Consider the following 19,107-nt stretch of genomic DNA (forward strand, 5'->3'; position numbering starts at 1 on the left):
GACCTGGCTGTATCCCCAACCCTGAAGCGGCATGTGTCCAAAGAACTCTGGGTCTACCCCTGATTCTGAAGAGGCGTCGGCCAAAGAAGAGGTGTGGGTCTCGGCCTATTGAAAATCAGTAAAAGGCCTGGACCTTAAGAAAAAGAGGATGGTCTGTGCTAATACATTCCCTAAAGGGGCCTGAAGCAAAGAGTACAAATGTGAGCCTGAGCCATTCTCCTGCAAAAGAAAGGGGCCTTAGACAATCAAAATGGTGTCTCCTGGAAAGCCTGGCCCTGAAGTGTTGATCTTAAACATCTGCCTGTGTGTGTGTGTGTGTGTGTGTGTGTGTGTGTGTGTGTGTGTATCTCTGTGTGTATGTGTCTGTATCCATGCCCACTGACTAGACATCGATGCCTTGGAGTCCTTCTGTCCTTGCCAGAACCTACGGAGAAGAATCCCAGATCGCAAGAGCTTTTATGCGCAACTCTTAGAAGTCCTGAAATTTATCATCTTTCATTATCTTTCTGGTACACGGCTTGTCCTAGCTCTGTATGTAATTTTAAATAAATGAAGTCTCACTGGCTAACAGGATTATTCTGAAATGCTTAATTTCTCAGTGATCTCTTCCCTCTCTGACTAAGTCCTTAGGAACAGGCTGAGATGGTCACACACAACCAGCAAGTGGAGGAGGCTCCATGTGGAGACCAAGATCTGTGCTCAGAGCTCGGCCTCCAGAGCAGTGTGTCTCTGTCCATGGCTGGTATCTTTGCCCTTTGTTACAGTCTTAGAAATCAAACCAGATCAAATGAACCAAGTCCCCACAGAAGACAAGGATGTATCCTGAAATCAAAGGTGCCCGAGAGAAACCCTCAAACACAAGGACCCTGACATGAGACACTGGCCTTTGAGTTGCTGGTCAGAGGAGCACAAAAGACCCCCAGACATTAGAGATTGTCGCTGCCACCTTTGGTCACTTCTGTGATCTCACCAGCAAAGCCCTATTACTGAATACACCAAGGGCATGGGACATGGGATTCAGAGATGTGGGCTGGATGGGGCACTGAATCCTCCTCCGAGAGGACTAGCTTTCCTAATCCTGCCAGATGCCATAGAGTCTACCAGGGGTGAGAACCGATCTTGCTCCTGTCAACCACAAAATAAAGAGTGTACTGTAGCTGTGCAGTGGTGGCCCAGGCCTTGAATCCTGTCCCTGGGAAGGTAGAGGCAGGGGGATTACTGTGAGTTCCAGGCCACCCTAGTTACACAGAAAGACTTAGTAACACAGGTGCCTGGACCCCTGCGGCATCCACATGCAAATGTGTTAGTGACACAGACTTTCCACCTGCACAGAATTAACTGCACACGGATCCTGCACCTGAGTGTCCAGTGCCCAGTGCAGAACTCCTAGAAGACACCAGAGAAGCCAGGGCTCTGCGAGGCAGCGAGTCCGCCTTCCCCTGTCACAGTAAAAAGCAGCAGGGAGACCACTGCACGGTCATGGCACAACAGGGATGTTCCACACAGGGCTCTGCTCCCCAGGCTCTGAGCGACCACAGCCAGAGCACCTAAGTCATCCCGAGGTCAGGCTTCCGCCTGGAGCTGCAGCGCCCTCTGGGGAACAGGAGGAATCACGCGGTCGGCCGAGTCTTGGCACTAAGTTCACACTGGCTCTCGTGGATCCTCCCTGCGTGGGGCCAGCGATCCCAGCTCACCATGGCTTGGGTTCGTTGCTCTGCTCAGATCTCCCTGCAGAGGACCACAGCGCGGGAAGGACAACCACGTGCCTGTTTCTCCAATGGTCTTCGCCTGGAGGACCAGAAGTGCCCTCCCCATATTGACTGGTGGGTCCGTCTGGACTCCCTGATTGGCTAATGAGGCTTAACGGACAGGAGCTTCTCCCAAGTACTCTGAAGGGACAAAGCACAGTGATTCGAAGTTCTGGCTTCCACTCCAGGAAAAAACAAAACAAAACAAAACAAAACAAAACAAAACAAAACAAAACTATCTCAGACTCGCGGAGTTTCGCATTGCTCCTGAACTGTAAAGTCACCCATGCACTATTCTTGCACTCAGTGTTCACTTCTTGTAGGCATTAGGTGTCTAGCGTACAAAGATCAATGTGCAGTGGAGTGATCCCCCTGCCTCAAAGGCAGCCAAACAACCAAAAACAACTTGGTCTATGACACCAAACACCAACAATTATGGCCCCCTATAGGGCAGTGACCAGGGTAAGCACCTGGAATGGGAAAACAGAAATAGAAAGTCTGGCCAGACGTGGTGCCAGACCCCTTTAATTCCAGCATCTAGGGAGGCAGAGGCAGGTGGATCTCTGTGAGTTTGAGGCCAGCCTGGTCTACAAAGTGAGTCCAGGACAGCCAAGGCTACACAGAGAAACCCTGTCTCCAATGGTCAAAAAGATATATATCATGTTAAGGAAGGTTATTAAGATGCACAGCTCTGATGTATTTTATAGGTGGAAAATGAGACAGTTATCAGAAAGATAATTTAGCAATGTTGGCAGAAGAACACAGGATACCTCAGTGTGAGCACATAGCAGCCATGAGACTGCAAACCACAGACTCTCAGGCTGAAGAGCCTCGTTCCTTGACTTCCTCAAGAAGCTTGGTCAAGCATCACACCCGACCTCCCCAAGTCTCCCATAGACAGAAACCAAAAGTAATGTTCCCTTGGTGCTTTTATCAGGGCATTGAGAACGCCTTGGATAAATTTGGTTCCCAAAACACTCACCTCCAATCTAAATGTGTTTTTACATATGTCCCTTAACATGTGACAATGGAAACAAAATTATCAATGAGTGAAAAGAGAGTTGACAAAGAAAGACCAGAAGAGATTAGAGCTGAAATCTACCTAATTAGAGAACAAGAAATTATTAATGACACCAAATGGGCATAGTAGAAACTCTGTGACCTAAATAACTTCTTCAAAGACGACAGACACTGGTTACTAATTTCCCTAAAGCTAAGAGTGGTGGTCCAGTCCTGGAATCACCACAAGGAAGGCTGAGGCAGGAGCATGACAAGTTTAAGGCCTGCTATGACTACAGACTGTGTGGACAAAATATTTGGGGGACTTAACCAGACCCTGACTCAAAATAAGTTTTTGTTTCAAGCTCAGTAGGCAGATGCTGGCCAAGAATTACTGCCAGCTATTCTCTACCCCAAAAGGATTAAAGACACTACAGCCAATAGAGTGAAAATGGGTGGATTAGAAGGAAGAGCCATGGGAGGAGCCAGCTAGCTGGCTGAGTGAGTAGAGACACTTGCCTCCAAGTCTGAGGGCCTGAGATCTATAACCTGGAGAGATGCTGCACTTCCAACTAGTCCTCTCTCTACACCCACACGTGTGCTGTGGCATATGTCTTTACAAATGTCTCAATGGCACGAATCACGATGTTTAAAAATGTTTAAAGTAAAAACAATAGGAAAAAACAAAACTAGAACAACAACCGCAATAACAAAAACCCAGCAAAAACAGCCTGCTGTGTTAGTACAACCACTGACTAAAATAGAACTCCTTTCACCACACCGTCAGGACGATTATAGGAAGCAAAGCACTGTTAACTTCTGAAGGAGAGAGAAACATGGATTCTGTTTAGATAACAGATGGGGGATGAGAAAAGGATTTGTGAGAGGGCAGGTGATGTTTATCCCCTTAGAAGTCGAATCACCGTGTGGGGAAAGATTGGTTATTAACCATCTAAAAAACATCCTTGAACAAATTCTGAGAGGAAGTAGAAAAACAAGCCAAAAACAGAAGGCGGGGCCTTTGGAGACTTGGGACAGTTTTGGCTGTTCATTGCTCCACCTCAAGATGCTCCTAGAGAGAACCTCGCGAGGGAAGGCTTCAGGGCTCTGGGCTCTGGTTGAGGTTCCGAGTTCTGGTTGCTCAAAGTTCCAGCAGAAAACCCTTGCTGATTATGCCAGGAGAATCGTTCCTTGCAACTGATATCCTTTCTGTTTCATTATTATATTCTTTAATCTTATTTTCCTATTGTTGAGGTTAGTCTGCTCTTAAGTGAGGTACTCATGCTTAATAAGTTCGTAATAAAAATATGTTTGCTAAGAAAATTGAGCCTACAAACTTCCCACTATGTTATCAAGTTATCAAGTTATTTCCTGGAAATACTTATCTCCAGTGCATTTCTGTGGTTTGAACACCCAGCTCTACCCTGAATTGGCAAAGAAATGAAAACCAAAGAAAGGAACACAGAAAGCAAAAAAAAAAAAAAAAAAAAAAAAAAAAAAAAAAAAAAAAGGAGTAATACAATGAGTAATACTCATAGAGGATCTGTCTGATCACACCCTTAGCAGCATGCACCAAGGTCTGTCTCTGTGGTGTGAACTTTGCCTCAGGCCTGCTCAGGCAGTGTCTACACAGCATCTGTAGTGAAGACTGAGTCTCTTCTATGACCATCAGCATTTAAGTGAGTTTCTTTTTATCATAACAGTTTCTTGTGGGTCCTTCTCACATCGATGGATCTGGGAACTCAAGAGAGGGCTGTTTGCCACACATCTGAGCAGTGACTCCCCAAGGAGCCCAGGTGCTGGGTGTCACGTATGATGAATCCTCCACAGTGCTGTCCTGGGCCTGTGACACTTATGCATGATACCGGGATCTCCACCCTGGCAACCACCCATTACAACCCTTGTACTATGAATATGGCCCTGGCCCCAGGGTGCGTGCCCGCACGCCTTCCATCTGACAGACCTGCTCTTGGTGATCACATTCAACACCCAGCAGCAGCAGCATGCTGCACTGTCTCACAGCCGCCATATTCTGGACTTGCAAAACCCAGGACAGGCCACCCTTTCCTGAGGGCTGTGCACGTAAGTCACCCGGGGACTTTCTTGACTGTCAGGTGAAGTGATACTTTGATTCCTTTGTCCATGACTTCTGTGCTGCTAGGCGACAGGGAGTGGTATGAGGATGTCCTTTGGTGACCTTTATTACACACACATGGATGTTTTACCTACATGTATGCCTGTCGTCATAGACTGTGAAGTGCACTTGCTGGTTAGAATAGGCTGATTGAATCCCCTGGGACTGGAATTACAGGAAGTTGGTGGCCATCAAGTGGGTGCTAAGAATTGAACCCCAATCCTCTGGAGGAACAACTAATGTTTTTGACTGTTTCAACATCTCTTCAGCCCTGGTAGAAGATCTCAAATGATCCTGCAGTGAAATGTTGTACCCTAACATTCCCTCTCATGTAGCTCCTGAGAATCAAAATACAACAGTAAGTGTCTGAATTAAGACAGAAGAGATGGTTCATTGGGGTTAGAGCACTGTAAGGAGCCAGCCAGGAGCGTGCCAGCCACATTCAATAATGGCGCTGGTCTGTGTGCTGCTACCTGTAAACAATAGCCAGTACGCATGCTTTTGCTAGAGCTATCTCTAGTCACCCCTCCTGTCTGGGGGATTATGCTAATTGTAATTACGCTTGTGTAAGCTGTTGACCTATCTGCATTCATATGTTAATTAGGCATTCTGCCTGAACCTGTGAGGTGTTAACAGGCCGCTTTAGATGGTATTTAAGTTCAAGCTCTAGGGGAGTTCGGGGTCTTTCCCTTCAGCGTCAAGGGCGCTCCCAATAAAGCGTGATTGGGAAGGATCCTGTGTCGAGCGTCTTTCCTGCTGGCAGGGGGTCGCGTCAGCTGGTGCCGAAACCAGGGAATTTTGATAAGAACAGTGCACGCACCACTGGACACCTGCCGGGACCCCCGAGGTTAAAAACTTGGGAGGATTCAGAACTCATCACGTGGAGCGGTGGTACCAGGTAAAGTCCTCTTCAAGGGCATGCCCTAATTGGCATAAACCCCCTTCTGGCTGCAAGGCTGATTTGTTGTTTGCTGTGCTGATATTGTTGTGCTGCTTCCTCTTAAATTGCCATCGACTCAGGGAAGAGTGCATCTACTGAATTGAAGCCAAAACAAAAGCCGTAGGACCGAGGTAAATTACTCGGAGGGCCCCTTTCTTTATGTCAGCCGCTTGTAAATAAAAGTGCAAGTATGGAAAGCTAACAGTTTGCTACTTTTTTAAACCATTAAAAGAGAGTCTAAAACAATGTGAACTAAGAATAGACCATTCTGGGATTTTTTGCAACAAATCAATCAAATCGGTCCCTGGTTTAAGGATCTTTAACTCTTGCCAGCTGGGATAAACTCGGGAGAGAGAGAGAGAGATAAAGCAGCGGGAGATCAAAAGCTGCGGGCAGGGACGAAACTGTTGTGGGGTTTAGCTCACGCTTGTCTTGAAGATTTATGATGTAGAGATGCCTTTAAATGCAGTCAGCAAATACTAGCCAGCCATCAGGACAGCATGTCAGAAACAGAAGGAATTTACAGGAAAAAGGGGAGGAATAGCAAGATAAAAATAAATATATAGTCGAGCTCAGACAACAGTAAGGGAAAAACAGAGGAAAAAAAAACCTAATAATAAGTTGTACCCGGTACTTGATGAATTCACTAGTTTGCATTTAAGCAGTGAATCAGAGTCCGAGAATTATGGTAAACAGGAGGAGTTAAGTGTTGAAGAAGAACAAATCCTAAAGGAGGTAACAGCTCCATATGAGCAGGAAAGGAATGGGCCAATCAGGGTGACTCCTTTAGTGCCCCCTCCTTACAATCCAGTGTATCTGGATAAACACAAAGTTAATAAGGGGAAGGCTTTTCGATCTAGTTTTGCAGAACCTAATACTTGGAAAAGAATAGCTGCTGCCTTTCCTGTCTTTGAGGACCAAAACACCCAGGCCCGATATCATGAGCCAGTTGGATATAAGCAGATTAAAGATTTAGCAGAAGCAGTCCGCACCTATGGGGTTAATGTGGCTTTCACCCAAGCTCTGCTTGAGAGATTTGCTTACGCAGCCATGACGCCAGCGGATTGGATGAGCATGGCCAAGGCTTGCTTAACTATGGGACAATATCTAGACTGGAAGTCAATATATACAGATGCAGCCCAAGTACAGACTAGGGCTAATACAGCGGCAGGACAGCCACTCTGGAATATGGACATGTTTTTAGGACAGGGACAATGGACTGCAAATCAAACAGCCTATCCTGTTGATGTGTATACTCAAATTAACACCATGGCTATATAAGCCTGGAAGACCCTGCCCAATAAAGGGGAGGTTACAGGCAACTTAACAAAAATCATACAAGGATCCACAGAGCCATTTTCTGATTTTGTGGCTCGTATGATGGATGCTGCAGGAAAAATATTTGGGGATCATGAGAGAGCCATGCCATTAATTGAACAGTTAATTTATGAACATGTACTCAGGACTGTCGAAGAGCTATTACTCCCTAGAAAGCCAAGGGGCTTCAAGCCTGGATGAAGGCATGTAGAGAGATAGGTGGACCATTATCTAATGCAGGCCTAGCAGCAGCAGTCTTGGCAGCCTCCAAGGACAGAGGGCTTAAAGGAGCCTGTTTCAAATGTGGAAAACAAGGACATATAAAGAGACAGTGTCCTTCGGCACAGAACAATACCCGGTCTGTTCAACAGAAGAGTACTAAACGCCCAGGCCTCTGCCCTCGCTGTAAAAAAGGAAAGCATTGGGCTAATGAGTGTAGATCCATAAGGGATATTAATGGAACACCTTTATAAAAGGCAGAGCCAAAAAACAGGAGACAGGGCCCTTGGCCACAGGGCCCACAAATATATGGGGCCATGCAAACACCATCCCTGCGCCCTCCGACAGCCCAAGGAGAGCCACTACGGGTTCAGCCGGGTTGGACATCTGTGCCACCACCAGATGTGTATTGACTCCCCAAATGGGGGTCCAGCCAATTGACACTGACTTTAAAGGTCCATTACCTCCAAACATGGTTGGGCTATTGTTGGGTCGATCCTCATCTGCTATAAAAGGGCTGTCTGTAACTCCAGGTGTAATAGATGAGGATTATACCGGAACAATTAAAGCCTTGTGTGCCTCACCTAGGGGAATTACAGCAATATCCCCTGGGGACAGAATAGCTCAATTATTAGTATTACCCAGCCTACACAAACAGTTTCCCTCTAAGTCTAAGGAACGAGGGGATAAGGGCCTTGGGTCCACAGGGATAGATATTGGATATTTATCTTTATCATTAGAACAGAGACCTACACTGTGCCTATCTATAGAGGGGAAGATTTTTAAAGGCTTGCTGGACACAGGAGCCGATCATAGCATTGTAGCAACCAAGGATTGGCCAAAAAATTGGCCCACTCAAGTTTCCTCACAAACTTTACAGGGATTGGGTTATGCTGATACTCCAGCTATCATTGCCAAAGAGTTGACTTGGAGAGATTCTGAAGGACGTAAAGGAAAGTTTACTCCTTATGTTATGCCATTGCCAATTTGTCTCTGGGGAAGGGATGTCATGGAACAATTAGGACTGATGCTCACTAATGAGTTAAAAGCTAATTACTCACCTCAAAATGTCAAACTAATGCGAGGTATGGGTTATACCCCGGGTCAGGGATTGGGAAAATATTTACAAGGAATTTCAACACTGTTACTAGCCAAAGGCCAATCCTCTACTAAGGGCCTGGGTTTTTCCTAAGGGCCACTGAGGATGCTATTCCCATACCTTGGAAAACAGAGGAACCAGTATGGGGTCCTCAGTGGCCTCTTTCCTCTGAGAAATTGACAGCCGCTCATGCCTTGGTAAAAGAGCAATTACAGGCTGGTCATTTAGAATCTTCGCAGTCTCCATGGAATACTCCTATATTTGTTATTAAAAAGAAATCTGGAAAATGGAGATTATTACATGATTTGAGAGCTGTAAATGAACAAATGCAAGTAATGGGGCCTATTCAGAAGGGCCTTCCTTACTGTCAAGCTTGCCTAGGGAATGGCCAATTATTATTATTGATATAAAAGACTGTTTCTTTTCTATCCCTTTGGCAAGCCAGGACTGCCCACGATTTGCATTTACCTTGCCTAGCATTAATCACGAATAACCTGATAATAGATTTCAATGGTGAGTACTCCCTCAGGGCATGGCTAATAGCCCTACTATGTATCAGCTGTTTGTAGCTCAGGTACTTGCACCTATTAGAGAAATTTACCCTAAGATGCGCATGTGCCATTATATGGATGATATACTCCTGGCTGCACCAAACTGTCAGATGCTGGACTCAGCTTACATTCAGACAGTACAAAAATTAGAAAGCAAAGGGTTATTTATAGCCACAGAAAAGGTGCAAAAGGGAAATATTGGTTCATTTTTAGGTGCTGTCATTTCTGACAGTTATGTTAAACCTCAAAAGTTACAGATACGTAAAGATAACCTAAGAACTTTGAACGATTTCCAAAAACTTTTACCCTTGTTTCAAATTTTAGAAGGAGATGCCCATATTTCTTCACCCAGGGCATTGATGCCTCAAGCAAGGGAAGCCCTTCTTAAGGTAGAGCAAGCCATAGAAAAAACTCAACTCACCCGTGTAACCCCTGGTGAGCCTATTTTCTTGTGCATTTTGGCTACTCCTTGTAGTCCTACAGCAATATTATGGCAAAAGGGCATTTTGCTTTGGATTCATTGCCACTCATCTCCTAGTAAAACGGTGGAACATTATCCATCGAGTATTGCTGTGTTGGCTCAACAAGGTTTGAAATCTTGTTTAACCCATTTTGGGCAATATCCTGATGTTATTGTTACCCCCTATAATGCCCAACAATTACAGGTGTTATATGCCACAATTGACGACTGGGCAATTTTGAGAACTATCTTTCCTGGGAAAATTGATAACCATCTCCCTAAAGATCCTTTATTGCATTTTGGATCCTATTATCCTCATCCTATTATCTTTCCTAAGGTGACAGCTACAGAGCCTATTTCAAATGCTATTGACATTTTTACAGATGGGTCCAAGACAGGGTTAGGAGCTTATATGGTATCAGGACAGGAGCCCGTTCAATTACACTTTACTCCTGATACACCACAGTTGGTGGAATGCCAGACTGTTCTTACAGTGTTTCAGCATTTTGCTGAACCATTCAATTTGATTTCTGACTCCTGCTATGTTAACGCTGTACGCATGCTGGAGGTAGCAGGAAATATTTGTCCTCGTAGCCCGGTGACACATATTTTAAAAGATCTTCAAAAGATTATATGGTCTCGGCATCATCCATTTTTTATTCAGCATATCAGAGCTCATTCATTACTGCCTGGCCCTATGACTGACAGGAATTAATCCCCGGGGCTTATGCCCTGGAGATCTATGGCAAATGGATGTAACGCATGTTCCCCAGTTTGGAAAACTCAAATATATGCATGTGTCCGTTGACACCTGCTCAGGGGTAATCTTTGCATCTTTACATACTGGAGAAAAAATAGCACATACTATTACCCATTGCCTTGAAGCTTGGGCAGCCTGGGGCAAACCCAGAGAATTAAAAACGGATAATGGTCCTGCTTATAGTTCTAAAGGTTTCCATTCATTCTGTGGCACTATGCAAGTCAAGCATGTCACTGGATTGCCATATAATCCTCAAGGACAAGGTGTCATGGAACACGCTAATCGGACCATAAAAGAATTGCAGCAAAAACAAAAAGGGGAAATAAGCCATGGGCTCACCCCCAAGAATCAACTATCTTTAGCATTATTTACTTTAAATTTTTTAGCAATTGATTCTGCTGATTGCACGGCAGCGGAGCGTCATAGTGATGTCTCCTTTACCAAATTCCCTTCTGTAAAATGGAAGGATGTATTGATAAAACAATGGAGAGGCCCGGATCTGGTAATAGCTAGATCCAGGGGAGCTGTTTGTGTTTTTCCACAGGAGCAGAGTGATCCAGTGTGGGTCCCCGAGAGGCTGACACGGATTGTTCAAGAAGAAAGGCAAGATGAACAGCAAGAAGAGAACCAGGGACAGAACTCCATGGAAGACGAGCCTGTTGTTCCCGACTCTTCTGACGTTCGTGCTTTTCCGGATAGTGCCCAAGCCTTAAAACTCTGGGCAGTTACTAGGACATGGCCATTTCCCATGCCAGTACATGCTAATTCAACTGTGCTACCCCATTTTTTCTCCACCTCCTGTGAAGGAGAGATTTCCTGTGCCTCTGCTTTTGGGGAAGACCCTAAACCATTTAATCAATCTAATTTTCATTTGCTTGGTACTCTTTGCTTTTCATTTCATGGCTTCATGCCATGTATTCGACTTCAACATATCAACTTAAGTGCCTGGCTGGAACCACAGCAAATTGTTAGCCCTAAGATTGATCTTGGTACGGGGGTTTCTGCTGCTGCTGTTCCTTTACAGTCTATTTCCGTTAGTTTGGATGGAAAACAACATGTACCAAATATAACAGCTGAGACTATTGATCAGGTTGTTAGCAAAACAACCACTGCCCTATTAAATCAAGAAAGGTATAATGCGCATTTTTCTTCAAGGCCTCCGATTGGCAAATCAGCGCACGGACCTGATTCAAGAACAGGGGGAAGAACTATATAAGATGGTTCAGACCGGATGCATTTCGCATCATGGTCAAGTTTGCATCACTCCAATACAGTATGACTTTACAGCTTCTTTTAATCAAAGTAAATTGTTATCAGAATATCTTGCAGGAAATTGGACGCTGGAGGCTGAAGAGCTTTCCCGACAGCTGTTGGTCAATATTGCATACCTGAATGGAACCTGAATGAAACCCGTTACTCTGGAAGAATTCACCTCTTGGCTGCATTCTGCATTTTCTTATTTTAAGGAATGGGTGGGGGTGGGAATTTTTGGAGCTTTTACCATCTGCAGTCTCCTGTTATGCCTCTGGGTTATATGCAAAATGAAAAATAAGCATACTCGTGATAAGATGCTTATGGTCCAAGCTTTATTGGCAATTGAGCAGGGCGCTTCCCCCCAAGTGTGGCTTGCAAGCCTTAAGAAATGAGCTTCCCTTGATCATATGGCCTTTGCACCTGACTGGCCTCGTTGCCGTTGCACGTCAGAAGGCATGTGTTTCCCTTCTCAATACAGGACGGCCATTGCACCCTGCTGGGACTCTACCCATTGCACACAGGATGGTGTCTTGTATTAACATCAATTTAACCCTCGATTGGCTGGTACACAAAGTTGTGCCATGCCTTGATCAGAGTATTTCCCCACTGCTCATCTTCTTATTTAACAGAAAAGGGGGAAGTGTAAGGAACCAGCCACGATCGTGCCAGCCGCACCCAATAATGGCTCTGGTCTGTGTGCTGCTACCTGTAAACAATTGCCAGTACGCATGCTTTTGCTAGAGCTATCTCTGGTCGCCCCTCCTGTCTGGAGGATTATGCTAATTGTAATTACGCTTGTGTAAGCTGTTGACCTATCTGCATTCATATGTTAATTAGGCATTCTGCCTGAACCTGTGAGGTGTTAACAGGCCGCTTTAGATGGTATTTAAGTTCAAGCTCTAGGGGAGTTCGGGGTCTTTCCCTTCAGCGTCAAGGGCGCTCCCAATAAAGCGTGATTGGGAAGGATCCTGTGTCGAGCGTCTTTCCTGCTGGCAGGGGGTCGCGTCAGAGCACTGGCTGTTCTTGCCAGAGACCAAGTATCAATTCTTTGCAACCACATGGCAGCTCACAACACTCTGTAATTGCATCTCAGAGGACCTGAGACCCTCTTCAAGCCTTTTCAGGCCACTACATGCATGTGGTCCACCATGTCCATGCAGTAAAAGACCTATAAAAATTAAAAATTAAGATCTTTTAAATTTTTTTCTAAAAATATTTTTATTTACTTTTTAATTTATGTGCATTGGTGTGCGGGTGTCAGATCTTGGAGGTACAGACAGTTGTGAGCTGCCATGTGGCTGTTGGGAATAATTGAACCCAGGACCTTTGGAAGAGCAGACAGTGCTCTTAACCACTGAGCCAACTCTGCAGCCCCCAAAATTAATTATCTTAATAAAGACAGAATCACTTCTATATCTCTGGGGAGAGAAACATCCCAATTCATTACAAGGCCTCCTGAGTGGGAGAAGGAATTCTAGGCCAGGCTTGCCACTTAAAAAAAAAACATTGTGGCAGAGCTGGGCATGTGAGTAGGATGGTGCCTGTGAGGGTCAAAGGCATCTTTGAGGAGTCTCTCCTTACAGATTTTTGGTGGGTTTTGAGGTTTGACTTCAGGATGCCATGTGCACCATGTGCCTGAAAGAACCTTTGTTCACTCAGCCTTGTTGTTGCTCAAGCACATCCAATACAACACACGCTTTTATTGTTTGTTGTTTGGTTGTGTTGTTGAGATAGTCCTACACTGTGTGTTCTTGACGGCCTTAAAATCAGCATTAGACCTGCCCGGCCCAGAACTCACACAAATCTGCGTGACTCTGACTTCAGTGCGCTGGGATTAAAGGGCTGCTGTTTAAAACACTGGGTTGTAAATAAATTAATTTATATGATATTCTGGACACACTGGAATTCTTAACCAAAAGTGACCCTTGTGAGGGTAGGGTTAGATGCTGGTCCCCACTGCCTTGTTTACTTGGGAGGCAGCAGAAGCTATTTCAAGGTTGACATCTGGAAGATGGGAGGTTTAGATTTGTGTTTGGAGAACTGCAGCCCCATACAATTGATCAGGAGTTGGTAAGGCCAAACTCTGGGTAAAATGATTTAGGCAGATTTTAGTTACTCTTGAGATGGGAAAAAGAATCCACTGAGACTGAACTTAGCATGAATTTGTCGAGGTGACTGACGAGAAAAGTCACTGGCATTGCGGGCAGTGTGAGCACAGTAAAGGCAGGAAACAGAACTGTGTGAAAAGATGCTTAAAGGATGATGGGCTTGGTGTCCTCAGGTGGATGGCCCACCGGCATCCTGATGGCCATGAACTCATTCTCATTTGATGGCTTCCTCTGTGTGTCCTTGGCTGTCTTAGACTCAGATTGTAGACCAGGGTGACCTAGAACTCACAGGGATCTGCCTGCCTCTGCCTCACTCAGCACAGGAATTACAGGTGCGACCTACAGTGCCTGCCTTTTCTTCTTTCTTTTTCTTTCTTTTTGTGAGACTTTGAAGCTTGACATTGAGGTATACGCGGCTGTGAGCATTTAATAATCCTCACAAAGCTGTGATTGTTTATACTATTTTTTCATTAAAACACTACAGTTATGTTAAAAATCTTCAGAGGCATGCATGCACTGGCTTACACATGAAAATTGCCTCCCGTGTCTTCTAGAACTTTGACAATATTCTTCAATATTCTGGTCTTCCCATCTGTAGCCTAAAATATAGTAAAATAAATGTATGCTTCTGAAATTTATGCAAAGTTTAAATTATTATCTCCCATAAACAATGCTTAATTCATTCATTACATTCTACCTCTTTCAGAATCAAAATACAGAAGAGTAACTATCTCTAAGGCTTTGTTCCATTAAGCTAAAATAGAGAAGAAAAATTTACAACCTCACCTATACCAGTGAGGTTCCAGTAGGTTTCCAGCATCAGATCTCTGTAGAGACTCTTCTGAGAAGGATCCATCAAAGCCCACTCTTCCTGAGTGAAGTTCACATGATAATCCTCAAAGGTCACTGCATCGTAACCTATACCATAAGCATGTATGCATATATAGGGTATATTTGTGTAAATATATGCATTATACATAGGTAGGTAACAGAAGGAGTAAGATTCACCCCATTGTAAATGTACTTTATTGAATATATATTTACCTAATTGCCTGTGCTCAACATATTAATTCCATGTCACAGAATTTCAAATGCAATCACCAAGTTGTTTTAGAAGGGAAGAGAAAAGGAGAATCACGCCTCTCATTTCTGTGCACACTGGATAGGATACGGCATTGCAGGAGACAAATACATATACACAGAGCCACACAAACAGAGCAGCACTACTGAGCACTATCAGTAAAATTCTATCAAAAGGGGGCTGGAGAGATGGCTCAGTGGTTAAGAGCACCACCTGCTCTTCCAAAGGCCATGAGTTCAATTCCGTGCAACCACATGGTGGCTCATAACCATCTGTAATGTGATTGGCGCCCTCTTCTGGCTTGCAGGAGTACATGCAAGCAGAGCACTACATACATAATAATAAATAAATAAATCTTTAAAGAATTCTATCAAAATTACTAAATTTATCTTCTTCAAGGCATTGCATGCACCAAATGTATATACATACATGTAAAAAAAAAACCCTATAAACATAAATAAATATTTAAGTTCTTAAGAAACACAAGGTCACTCCTGGAGGCCTGGTCCAGGACACAGGACACTCATTACAAGGCCTGCATGGGCTACATTAGGGTCCCTCATGTCAAACTCAGGCCATCAAGCGTGCATGCCAAGCCCTCTTCCAACTGAGGCATCTCACCAGCGCCGTTTGGTACAATTCCGACCTGAATCCATCCTACTGGCTCTGACAGGTCACCGAGAAAAGCAAACAAACTAACAAACCAAACCAACTGAGCAAACAAACAAAAAGCAAGCCTGCCCCTATTGTGATCTAGCAGGAGGAGCACTTGCTTGGTTTGTTGCTTGGCTCCTGTTCAGTCCCTTTTGGAGGTAGGGCGGGGCCAGGCCTGTCTTCCAGGCCACACTGTAGAGGGATTTTAATTTCTCATATGGCTTTTCTAACAGGAGACCCCGCACAATGACCTTCTAGGTCTGTGGGATCCGGCTGGAATACCAACACTCCTTACTCCAGGAGACAGAGGCAAGCCAACCTGAGTTCAAGGCCAGCCTGGCATAGTGCAAGTTTCAAACAAGAAAAAGTTTGGTCCAGGAGTGGTAGTACGTGGCTGTAATCCCAAACAATGGAGGGGAATTTAGTTTGTAGAAGGAAGCACACATGATTGAAAGGGATGTCTAATTGAGTGGCAGAAAACGTGGTGAATCAGAGAAGGGAGTGACAGAATAGGAAAAAAAGGGAAGCTACTTAATTGTGTAATGCAGAAAGAGAGGAGGTGGTTTTGCTGGGAGAATTTTACAGAGAGAAGTTTAATGAGAAAACACAAAGAACGAGCCAGAAAACGTGGAGTCAGAACGTTAGAGAAAATCTGGAGTTAGTTTCAGGCCAAGCAGAGCCTGAATGGCTGAGGTGAACCAGCCGGCCCAGAGCTCACTAAGAACAAGAAAGGCTGAGCTTATTAAGCAGTAAGTCTCAGAGGCTGGACACGTTCTAGGCCTAGTTTAGATTGTATGGAGCTAGAAGCTTCCAAAACTAAGCGCAGGTCAGCAAACAGGCAATAAGTCTGAGACAACTGTATCAGGTGAATAAAAGTCTCTTCTCTACCCCACCCATGCCAGCGAAGCGAACTGCACCCGGGCAGGGAAAACAGTTCCCCCAGGGGAATGTTGCCTCCGCTCCGTGTCTACGTTAAGCAGTCCTGGAAAAGGGAAATATAACCCTGGACTGAGCCCAAAGGAAAATTCAAAGTTCTACCTTCCCTTCCCTTTCATAACATAGGTCTCTTTTCAACCAGTGATACATAAAACCACCATGCTCTGAGAAAAGTAAAAGCTCTGGCCCTGGCCTGGGCAAGGGATTGCCTCTAGACAACACAGCCAGGACAGAAAAGATGTTCCTTCTGTCCACAGGAACCAAGGACAAGTTAAGCATTTTAAAAAATATATTTTATTAATTTATTCATATTCCATCTCAATTGTTATCCCATCCCTTGTATCCTCCCATTCCTCCCTCCCTCCCGTTTTACCCTTAGTTCCCTGCCCTATATTTTACTATATTCTTTTTAGAAAGGGAACTTTTTAAAGACAGTGGCCAAAAAGGTTTTCTTTGCCACCCAACTGTCACCAGATATTAGAAAAGAGATTAAATAATTAAAAAAATATATATATTAAACACAAGACAAAATGGGTTCGAACTCTAACTTTGTGGCCCTAGAAATGCCCTGTAACATCAATTACTAAATGACTGGACCCTGTAGCCACAGGATAGCCCACAGGTCTAACGTGACTACAGCAAGTTTAATGAAAGAAAACAAACAAGATAACTCTGGCACAAGATGCTACACTCACAGTACCACATGACATGATTGAGGCCAACCTTTGAGAAGCAGCAGCACACTGCCTGTCTAATGCCTGTGTGATCTGGTACCGGGCCCTGCTCCTGGCCCATCCTCCAGTCTGGTGAGAGAAACTCACCTCCAACAACATGGCTTCCCTCTTCTCTGATGTTACCAGTGCAAGCCCATGATTGTCAGGTGATGCAACATGAACTGAGATACACGGGAAGCTGCAGCAGTTGCTTTCACTGAAACAATCTGTCCCAAGCCAGGGACCTCAGGCCAGAGAGCAGGACTCAGTAATCTGACCCAAACTCTAGGGTGAGAAAAGTAAAGTGCACCATCACCAAATAAATGGACAGCCACTGTGCTTTTATTTATGACCAGGCATGTCCACAGAGTGATCTACAGAAAAAGGGCTTCTCAACACTAGGTCAAAGGACACTAAAAAAAAATCTTGGCCCTCCTAAAGATTATTTGGTTTCCCCTACAAATTGCTCTCTTCCATTGCTGGAATTCTGACCTGGCTGCCACACAAAGGGCCCTGAAAGGACTAGGCTATTGGTATTCTGATGACATACAAGAACCCTTCCTGCCTGACCCTCCGTGGTAAAAAAGAAATGCACACCTAAAATCCGCATGTTGATGGTGGACACCTAAGGAGATGATCATTCTCCCAAAGACAACGGACAGGACTGTTGGTACCTAACCTTCACCAGGCTACTCCTCTGGGCTCCACAAAACTGCCTGATTTCACAGACCAAGGTATGTTATAACTAGACAGGACAGCCTGGCATGGATGTCTCAGAAAGCTGGCAGATGTGGTTCAAGTGAATCTAAAACAGGGAGCCCTTACCCAGGGAAGGTTCTAAATGAGAACACAAGATTCCCTAAGAACTCTGAGAAAACTGACTTCACCAAAATCTATCCTCATTAGGGAGGATAAAAGTACTTGCTAGTTTTCAGATATACCTTTTCCAGGTCAGTAACAGCGTTCTCCCAAATGGATTAAAACTACTGAAATAGTAGCTTAAAAACTCCAGAAACTGGTCACCTGATCTGGCCTCCCCCTAGCAATGGGTCCAACAATGAATGACCTTGCTTTCATAGCCAAATTTCCTCAATTAATAGCTAAAGCTTTAGACATAGATTGAAAACACCACTGTGCATATAGATCCCACAGTTTGAACATGTAAAAAGAACAGGACAACGAGAAAACAAAACAACAACAAAAACAACAACAAAACCAAAAGGACTTTAACATCCCTCATTAGAGTCTACCAAGGACTGGATAAGCCTCTTTCCTTTGTTTTGCTTTGGCTGCTGCTCCCTATATAGGGAGGGATGCCCGCCCCTAGGAGACCATGTTTATAAAACCTTCTCCACTGTCTCACAGGCTGAGAGAAGAGAGCTGGCAGAACTCTCCATTTTAAACTAAAGCATGTTTGTATGACCCCCTTTTCCTTTTGAAAAACACCTCTTTAATATTCTTGAAAAAAAAAACTACAGGGAAGAAATGGTTGATTTGAAGTTCTGATTTTAGGCCATTATCTTGGGCCTAAAAGACCAAGATGGCTAAAAGATGGAGGATAGGATAAGAAGGCCCCTTTCTTATTTATATGTGGGGGTTATAAAATATTCTTTCTAAATCACTGATCCATGTGATTGTCATGCTGACCTAGTAGAAGGGTGAGTCCACGTTTCTATGTTTACTGGAAAGTAGGAGAGGTTTTCCAAATGTCAGCAAAGAGAGTTTTTATCAAAGGGTCTTTGGAGAGTTGAGTAGGAAACACTTTTTTAAAACAATCTTTCAATTTTTTTTTAGCAATTTAGGATGACAGCAAAGTTGAGAACCCTCTCCATTACAGCATCCGACCGACAACCTGGTCCAAGAATCTTCATGGTCACACTGTTGCCACCAGAGATCGACAGCAGAGTTCACTCTTGGTGTGCATCTTCTGTGGGCTTTGACAGAGCTACAATGTGCTCACCAGAAGGACAGCCCTGAAAATATTCAAGGTTTGATCATTTATTTCTTACTCTGGAAGACTTGTTTTTGGCTGGATTCAGACTCAGAAGAAGAAAGAAGCTCTTTTGGGGTTCAAGAATACCCTGAACTGATCACTCAGACACCAGACTTAGAATGATGAAAGTTTATTGAACAC

At 44.4% G+C, this 19,107-nt stretch overlaps 2 protein-coding genes across 2 annotated transcripts in view; both read right to left on the minus strand.

Moving 5' to 3' along the window:
- Nucleotides 1-19,107, minus strand: part of LOC311604974 (zinc finger protein 560-like) — a 225,943-nt gene that overhangs the window by 114,636 nt on the left and 92,200 nt on the right. The window contains exon 3 of the mRNA XM_084795253.1: nucleotides 14,115-14,188. Coding sequence (XP_084651379.1) covers nucleotides 14,115-14,188 — 74 coding nt within the window. The remainder of the gene's footprint in view (nucleotides 1-14,114; nucleotides 14,189-19,107) is intronic.
- Nucleotides 1-19,107, minus strand: part of LOC311604975 (zinc finger protein 431-like) — a gene marked incomplete at its 3' end in the record, with an annotated part of 53,281 nt that overhangs the window by 28,198 nt on the left and 5,976 nt on the right. The gene's annotated exons all lie outside the window — the stretch shown is intronic.

The sequence above is a fragment of the Acomys minous genome (assembly GCF_964271855.1).
Source record: "Acomys minous genome assembly, chromosome: 9".
NCBI lineage: Eukaryota > Metazoa > Chordata > Mammalia > Rodentia > Muridae > Acomys > Acomys minous.